The sequence below is a fragment of the Coregonus lavaretus genome (genome assembly GCF_964263955.1).
Source record: "Coregonus lavaretus genome assembly, chromosome: 18".
Classification (NCBI taxonomy): domain Eukaryota; kingdom Metazoa; phylum Chordata; class Actinopteri; order Salmoniformes; family Salmonidae; genus Coregonus; species Coregonus lavaretus.
The window spans coordinates 28,149,490-28,158,699 of record NC_140005.1 but is presented as its reverse complement, the minus strand read 5'-3'; the positions used below and the strand labels follow the sequence as shown (position 1 = coordinate 28,158,699).

General features: G+C 42.2%; 1 protein-coding gene across 1 annotated transcript; it reads left to right on the top strand.

The window, feature by feature from the left end:
- Positions 1-1,153: 1,153 nt before the first annotated feature.
- Positions 1,154-7,893, top strand: LOC311146120 (ornithine decarboxylase 1-like). Its single transcript, XM_084182594.1, has 10 exons — positions 1,154-1,354; positions 4,278-4,427; positions 4,749-4,882; positions 5,010-5,183; positions 5,303-5,475; positions 5,592-5,808; positions 5,932-6,178; positions 6,308-6,423; positions 6,547-6,761; positions 6,908-7,893. The coding sequence occupies exons 3-10, from the start codon at positions 4,787-4,789 to the stop codon at positions 7,038-7,040; spliced, it is 1,371 nt and encodes a 456-aa protein (XP_084038720.1). The 5' UTR covers positions 1,154-1,354; positions 4,278-4,427; positions 4,749-4,786; the 3' UTR covers positions 7,041-7,893.
- The last annotated feature ends 1,317 nt before the right edge of the window (positions 7,894-9,210 follow it).

Here is a 9,210-nt window from a genome sequence, read left to right as displayed (position 1 = left end):
GTCTTCACTATTATTCTACAATGTAGAAAATAGTAAAAATAAAGAAAAACCGTTGAATGAGTAGGTGTTTCCAAACTTTTGACTGGTACTGTATATATATATATTTTTTTTCTTCACATCTTCAGAACCAACACAGGGAAGTTCAGTTATGGAACTGATTCTGACTGGATCATGGCAAGCATTATTGTCTGCCTGGTGGCTCTTTTTTATTTATTTCACCTTTATTTAACCAGGTAAGCCAGTTGAGAACAAGTTCTCATTTACAACTGCGACCTGGCCAAGATAAAGCAAAGCAGTGCGATAAAAACAACACAGAGTTACATATGGGGTAAAAAACATAAAGTCAAAAATACAACAGAAAATATATATACAGTGTGTGCAAATGTAGCAAGTTATAGCAAGTAAGGCAATAAATAGGCTATAGTGCAAAATAATTACAATAGTATTAACACTGGAATGCTAGATGTGCAAGAGATTATGTGCAAATAGAGATACTGGCGTGCAAAAGAGCAAAATAAATAACAATATAGGGATGAGGTAGTTGGGTGGGCTAATTTCAGATGGGCTGTGTACAGGTGCAGTGATCGGTAAGGTGCTCTCTAGCTCAAAGCACAATAGCAGCCAATTAAATCATCTTCAGAATTTGTTTAAAGTTGTAAAACGTAAATACTAAAAACAACTGTGTTTCAATTATGTTAGTCTGCAAAGTAGCTTATAATTTGGTTTAGACAATAAAAAATACATTTCCAAGGCATTGCATTGAGCCGGTAAATGAAGAGATCGCTTTATCTGGCCATGGCTAGAAGGGATAAAGCTTTTTTCAAATTCGCGTTAAAAGTTTTTTTTAAACTGTTTTCCTAACCGTAACCTAATTCTCCTAACCTGCTACGTTAATTCTCATAAATTGCTGCGTAAATTATCCTAACCTGCTACGAAAAGTCAAATCACAAAAGCTGTAGCCTGAGTACCAGTCTCTTTCGCTAACATTCCACTCCTTGCCACTCAGGGTGTGGAATGTTAGCTAAATAGGTACCCAGGCTACAAAAGCAGTATCCCATCTAGTCAAAACCGGCTTTATCTGCCTCCTCCTACTTCCTCTACGAGCACATGGAGCGGGTGACAAGTCTAAACCAGTTCCTTCCTACGTCGACTGAAGGCCAGTTTCAGCTGGCGTGTTGTCGTGGAGACGGTACCTCTATAAATACAGTCAGTATCAAAACACGCATTTACACTTCTAGTTCAGACAGAGAGTGTTAAACAGTTCCGTGACAAGACTCGGCTAACAAGGGAAAACCAAGTCATTTTTTCCAGGACTCTGGTCTAATGGACACACTCTTTGTAAATGCTTTTTAAGGTAAACCTTCACTAATTTATTCTACGTTTTCACAGTAACTTCCTAATTTATTTTAAACTGACTAGGTAAATTAGGCTACCGGTATTCATTCATTCATTATGAGCTATCCAAGTTGGCTTAGTCAAATCGTGTCATAGTGTTTAGCTAACGTTAGCTAGTAAGTTACAGTATTGTAATGAAACAGGCAGGGAACAGGTATCGAACCCTCAACCTTCTAGGCCGATGTCCAGCGCGCCATGCCGCCATCGACTGTGCCCCAAAAGTAAGAGTCGATATCCGCGCTTATAAATCCAGGGTCGTTACAGTATGTTATTGATATGCCATATTGTACAAGTAGTAACGTTAGCTAGCTTTTACGTACCGCTATCTTCTAAAACATTTTTGTGTTTTTGGCTCGATGGAAGTGATGGATTTGGGGTATGAGCTGAAATGCATACTGCCAGTACTGGTAGTAGGCTACTTGGAAAAAAGATCGTGTCCTTTTCGGTTTCCACTCGTTATTACAGCCACAAAGTTAAAATTAGCTTTTTGGTCATAATTTAAGGTTATGGCTAGTCATAAGGTTAACAGTATGGTTAGGTTTGCAATAACGTTTTAAGAAGATACATTGAATAAATAGGCGAGGTTTATGACTTTGTGGCTGTGGTAACTAGTTACGTCCCAGGGTTTATAAACCGAGATGCTACATTGCGAGACTTCCGAGAATGCTTGCGAAACAGGCCCGCTGAACAGAGCAAACAGGCCGGGGTTTGGAATTTGAAGTCAATGAGAGAAGTGAAAAATGATTCCTTAGTTGTTAATTTTCTCAATCTAAAGGCACAACCTAGATTCTAGCCAATTTCTTGTAGTTTAACATTTTATTACTCCAACCTCGTTTAAGTAACAAACGGACACGTTTTCATTGTGGTCAAAAACAACTTCATATCGAAGGAGTGCCTTTACTGCTTGCACATGCGCAGTTCGGCGCGAGACGACCGTTGGACCCGATGACGTGTTTCTGCACATGAGCTTTTAAAGGCGTCCACATGCTTCCCAACCAAAACAGTTCGGAAGAGTTTGTCAGTGTAAAGTACTTAAGTAAAAATACAAGTAGTTTTTTTGGGGTATCTGTAATTTACTTTACTATTTATATTTTGGACTACTTTTACTTCACTACATTCCTAATGAAAATAATGTACTTTTTACTCCATACATTTTCCCCGACACTCAAAAGTACTCATTACATTTTGAATGCTTAGCAGGACATTAAAATGGTTCAATTCACACACTTATCAAGAGAACATCCCTGGTCATCTCTACTGCCTCTAATCTGGCAGACTCATTAAACACAAATGCTTCGTTTGTAAATTATGTCAGTGTTGGATTGTGCCCCTGGTTATCAGTAAATTAAAAAAACTAGAAAATGGTGCTATATGGTTTGCTTAATATCAGGAATTTGAAATAATTTATACTTTTGATACTTAAGTATATTTTAAACCAAATACTTTTAGACTTTCACTCAAGTAGTATTTTAGTGGGTGAGTCACTTTTACTTGAGTCATTTTCTATTAAGGTATCTTTACTTTTACTCAAGTATGATGGTTACGTACTTTTTCCCAACACTGGAGTTTGTGCATATATTATAATGACATTTTGTGACGTTTTTATTAGTTTTGGACTTCGGTAATGATTTTTTCAGTTGTTGGGCACAGGAAATATTTTCTTGAGGCAAACTGGAGTCTACACCCCTTCGTCGTCATGGCGGCTAGGCGAACCGAAGGCGCTTAAAAGAGCTTTGCTTGAAAAATGAGAGCGGCAATAGTACTGTTTGACAATTTTGAGCCGCTGTAGCCAGCATATACTTCCTCAAAATAGTCAGAATTAATTGAGATAACTCTATTAATCTGGCATTAATTTTGACGTTTTGCAGAGGAGATCTTAGTCGTACAATTTTACAAATAACTAAGATGTTTGGTGCAGTATTTCACAAGAAGTCCAAAACGAACAAAAATGTAATAATATATGCACAAACTGTTTCGGCTGGGAAGGATGCGGACACCTTTAACTAGCCAACTTCACCATGACTTCGCCTACAAGTGTGATCAGGGATTTCTATTGGAGAAGCAGTTTCTGCCCATCTCCATACTCTACTGTCTTCGTTTTATCCCTTTGAGAGGGTCATGGCTAGAAGGAATCCAGCTTTTGGCAAATGAATAGCAAAAGTTGAACTTTTTGCTAACCCTTTCCCTAACCTAATTATCCTAACCTGTTGCGTATCTTCTCTTAACCTGCTACGAAAAATCTGATGTTTATTTGACAGAAGCTGGACTCTTTTTAGCTATGACCCTTTGAGCTGGAGAAAAGATTGAGCCAGTAGGCCTACTCAAGAGTCTGTGCTATCCGGGATCCTTGGGAAGTCCCTATCCCATTGAAGTTGACATTTTAAAATGTTTAGGGAGGGATGTCCCAAGGATCCCAGATAGCACTGACTGTACTCAGGTGTGCTTGTTCAACAAAACATTCCTTCAGAGTGCCCAATAATGCATTAAAGCAACTATAGAGTAGGCCTACTGGCTCAATAAATAAAAAAAAAGTCAATTGTCCCGTGTAGCTTAGTTGGTAGAGCATGGCGTTTGCGGGGTTGTGGGTTTGTTTCCCACCAGGGGAACATATATATGTATGCACTCACTAACTGTAATTCGCTCTGGATAAGAGCATCTGCTAAATGACTAAAATGTAAATATTGCCTATTCATCCTCTCTGATAATAGACTGCTGCTGCTAACAGTAACTGCGCCTCATATAGGATTATCTCAAATGCTAACAGGTCTGGTTGACACTGAATGAATGAAGGAAATGTCCATTAAACTCAACACAGCATATGACACTTTATGTCCTCTTTTTATGCTACTGTATTTTCACACATTTTATTTTACTGTTTGTAGAATAATCGCTTTAGGAAAGCGCACACTGGCTACTCTGCAGGCCCCGGCCTAGAGTGTTATGTGAAAGGTTTCAACTTCACTGGTGAACCGCCTTGGCTGCTCTGCACCTGATTAAACTACTTTGCTGAATTCCATCTCTTTCTTGTCCAAGTAAGTGTTGCTTTCCAATCCAACGTCATTTCCAACATGCATGTCACAATATTCTAGAATGGGTGTTAACAGCACATGCCTATGAGATACTGGGGTTGGTTGTAATTGGTGCACTGTAGCTCTGGGAGTAATTATGCTGGTAATTTAGGCACATTCCTGTTCCAGATAATAATGAGCAGTATTGTACAAGCATTTGAATGCTACTTTCAGGGAATTGAGCCAACATTGATAAGGCTATTCCTTGAACAACTAGCCCACTGATAAACTGGCTAATGTAGGGAGCTGTGCTACCATTTTAACACAGATCTCCTTTTTCCACAGTTTTCTTTTGTGACCAATCTAAACGTTTTTCTGCGACCATGAACACGTTCGCTCCTGACAATTTTGCCTTCCTGGAGGAGGGCTTCTGTGCCCGTGACATTGTTGAGCAGAAGATCAACGAGACGTCCATGTCGGTAAGAACAACTTCCTGCTGTCCCTGATTCTGCTTCATTTGGTGTGAGGAGTGTGATTTGTTGACAAGGCATTTGTCTTGTAAGATGTATTTCTTATTCCCTTGCATGCATGTCTTTGCCCCTCCAGGATGATAAGGATGCCTTCTACGTGTGCGACTTGGGTGACGTGCTGAAGAAGCACATGCGATGGGCATGTACCATGCCTCGCGTAACGCCCTTCTATGCTGTCAAATGCAACGACAGCCGGGCTGTTGTCACGACCCTGGCCTCCTTGGGCGCCGGCTTTGACTGTGCAAGCAAGGTTAGCCTCTTTCTAAACACCTCCTAATTTTGAAATGGCCTTGACCCCAACCCCCCCCCAACCCTGCTGCCCTGTGAAGGCGTTTCCTGTTCTGACCCACTCTTTCTTTGTCCCATCAGACTGAGATCCAGATCGTTCAGTCTCTGGGTGTGGACGCTAGCAGGATCATCTACGCCAACCCTTGCAAGCAGGTGTCCCAGATCAAGTATGCCTCTGCCCACGGAGTGCAGATGATGACCTTCGACAGTGACGTGGAGCTCATGAAGGTGGCTCGGTGCCACGACAATGCCAAGTAAGAAACATCTCCACCCCCATTCTTTAGCCACACTGAAAACACCTGGTTTTATAAGTAACTTATACGGCTACTCTAGAAAAGTGCACCTCCAACTTTTCTCTCTCCTTGTCCAGACTGGTCCTGCGCATTGCCACAGATGATTCCAAGGCTGTGTGCCGGCTCAGTGTGAAGTTTGGTGCCACCCTGAAGGCATGCCGGGGTCTCCTGGAGAGGGCTAAGGAGCTGGGCCTGGACGTTATTGGGGTCAGCTTCCACGTGGGCAGCGGCTGCACCGACCCAGACACCTACAGCCAGGCCATCTCTGACGCCCACTGTGTCTTTGACATTGGAGTGAGTGTCTTTCTGTCTTTCTCTGCTTGAACTTATCACCTCAATTTATAAATGGACCCTTAACCTGCAGTTGGCCCCCAAGTTGTAGGTCTAACTCCTCTTTGTTGGTTCTATTTTCTGCAGGCCGAGGTGGGTTTCAACATGACCCTCCTGGACATTGGTGGCGGTTTCCCTGGGTCTGAGGATACCAAGCTCAAGTTTGAGGAGATCACAGCAGTTATCAACCCAGCACTGGACAAGTATTTCCCTGCAGACTCTGGGATCCGGATCATTGCTGAGCCAGGTCGCTACTACGTGGCCTCTGCCTACACCCTAGCTGTTAACATCATCGCCAAAAAGGTCATCATGAACGAGCAGTCTGCCTCTGACGGTATGAGCAAATTGACTCAATCCGCAAACTTGTGGCGAGTGCCTGACGTGCCAAATAAAATTGCATCACTCAACCCAAAGTAATAGCGAGCCAAGTTTCATTATAATTTACACAACTCTGCCCCTACAGAGGATGACGATTGGACCAGTGACCGGACTCTGATGTACTATGTGAACGATGGCGTCTATGGCTCCTTCAACTGTATTCTATATGACCATGCTCACCCCTTGCCTACCCTGCACAAGGTAAGTTGATTAACACACTTCATTTCAATCAACCAAACTAACTCACACAAAAAGCAAGTTTATAAAACCAATAAAATAAGTCTGACGATTTTGTTAATCCCTGCTCTCTTCATCCTTCTACAGAAGCCAAAGCCAGATGAGCGTATGTACCCCTGCAGCATCTGGGGACCAACCTGTGATGGCCTGGATCGCATTGCTGAGGTGTGCAGTCTGCCGGACATGCAAGTGGGAGAGTGGCTGCTGTTTGAGAATATGGGGGCCTACACCGTGGCTGCCTCCTCTACCTTCAACGGCTTCCAGAAGCCAGACATCTACTACATCATGTCCCGCACAGCTTGGTAAATTGTTGGAAATGTAGTAGAATTGTATGTAGAGACAAATAGAATGTGATTGTGGTAGCATGTCTCCATACAGTGATGTATCATCAATCCTCAACCTTCCTTCTGATTCTAAATCTGTCTCGGTTTTCTCTTGTCCTGTGTAGGCAGTGCATGCAGCAGATCTGTGCCCAGGGGATACCCACTCCTGTTGAGGAGGCATCCTGTGTGACATCCAGCTGTGGCCATGAAAGCAGCCTGGAGCTGCCTGCCAAGCCTAGCCAGACCTGTGTGCTCTAAACATAACACCAACATAATCTCATACATACCCACCCCCACACTGCCACTCTACCGGCCAGTAGCCTATGTTTTTATTCATTTCCTATTCAATGTTGCTTTAAAAAAAAAAAACTTGTACCGTTGAAAGGCCAGTTACTTGACGGGAGAATGAGAGGGGCATGTTGGCGCACATTTCTCACTTGTCTGTATGAAAGACTGAGATTTAATCCTGAGCTGAGGTTGAATCTCTCTTAACATCACTAAAGGTACATCTCGGAGGGTTGTAGTCATATTGTTACAGGGGTCTGATTGGCTAATGCTTACAACAAAGGTTGTATGTTCAATTCCAGGAGGGGCCACAAAATACCTTAATTTGCATTGACCATAAGTCGCTCTAGATGGGAGCATTTGCTAAATGACAATGTAAATGTTATATGGCAGTGTCGTGGGGATTTTCTCTTGTAAACTCCAACTCCCAGAAGGCTCCCTGTTTCAGTTGAATCCACTACCCATTCTCATGACTCTAAAGGAGCTGTTTTGAGGGCGGATTACTTCTCCAGGAAATGGCTGCTACAGATATTTAATTTTCCCCGATCTCCTCTTTCATACAGAACCCTTTATTCAATGTAGGGACTCAACATGCAGACTGTCCCTCTCCTCTTCTCCTTTTCTGTATTATTTTTTAAATATTGTCTTTTGTTGCAAGGTAGTATGTCAGTTAATGATACGAAAAATTATAATTATCGCTATTGACGATGCATTTTAAAAAGGATACGAAGGAGATTGGATTGCACATTTGTATCACTTTCCTATGGAAACTTTTTTTAATTTTGTATTTTTTTAAATAAATAAAACATGTAGGTGCAGAGCTGAATATTGTGTGGTCCTTTCTGGGGAAAAGGCAGTGAGTGTCCTTTTGGTAGAGATGGGTGGACACTGGATAACACACACCGTGAGGATATTACCACAGTAGTTAAGTGATTCACTCTTATTAATTATATAAGTACCAGTCAAATGTTTGGACACACCTACTAATTTCTTTATTTTCTACATTGTAGAATAATAGTGAAGACATCAACTATGAAATAACACATGGAATCATGTAGTAGCCAAAAAAAGTGTTAAACAAATCAAAATATTTGAGATTCTTCAAATATCCACCCTTTGCCTTGATGACAGCTTTGCACACACTTGGCATTCTCAACCAGCTTCCCTGGAATGCTTTTCCAACAGTCTTGAAGGAGTTCACACAAATGCTGAGCACTTGTTGGCTGCTTTTCCTTCACTCTGCTGTCCGACTCATCCCAAACCATCTCAATTGGGTTGAGGTCGGGGGATTGTGGAGGCTGGTCATCTGATGCAGCACTCCATCACTCTCCTTCTTGGTAAAATAGCCCTTACACAGCCTGGAGGTGTGTTGGGTCATTGTCCTGTTGAAAAACAAATGATAGTTCCACTAAGGCCAAATCAGATGGGATGGTGCATCGCTGTGGAAGCCATGCTGGTTAAGTGTGCCATGAATTCTAAATAAATCACAGACAGCGTCACCAGCAAAGCACCCCCACACCGTAACACCACCTCCTCCATGCTTTATGATGGGTACTACACGTGGAGATCATCCGTTCACCCACACTGCGTCTCACAAAGACACGGCGGTTGGAACCAAAAATCTCCAATTTGGCTCCAGACCAAAGGACACATTTCCACCGGTCTAATGTCCATTGCTCGTGTTCTTGGCCCAAGCAGGTCTCTTCTTATTGGTGTCCTTTAGTAGTGGTTTCTTTGCAGCAATTCGACCATGAAGGCCTGATTCACACAGTCCCCTCTGAACAGTTGATGTTGAGATGTGTCTGTGAAGCATTTAATTGGGCTGCAATTTCTGAGGCTTGTAACTCTAATGAACTTATCCTCTGCAACAGAGGTATCTCTGGGCGGTCCTCATGAGAGCCAGTTTCATCATAGCGCTTGATGGGTATTGCGACAGCACTTCAATGTTCCGTATTGACTGACCTTCATGTCTTAAAGTAATGATGGACTGTCATTTCTCTTTGCTTATTTGAGCTGTTCTTGCCATAATATGGACTTGGTATTTTACCAAATAGGGCTATCTTCTGTATACCTCCCCCTACCTTGTTACAACACAACTGATTGGCTCAAACACATTAAGAAGGAAAGAAATTCCACAAATTAA

Bases quoted from the DNA above. Each gene is read 5' to 3' on its own strand.
- LOC311146120 (XM_084182594.1), top strand. From the start codon at position 4,787: ATGAACACGTTCGCTCCTGACAATTTTGCCTTCCTGGAGGAGGGCTTC. The intron at 6,424-6,546 runs GTAAGTTGATTA...ATCCTTCTACAG, and splicing joins CCTTGCCTACCCTGCACAAG to AAGCCAAAGCCAGATGAGCG. The intron at 6,762-6,907 runs GTAAATTGTTGG...TGTCCTGTGTAG, and splicing joins ATCATGTCCCGCACAGCTTG to GCAGTGCATGCAGCAGATCT.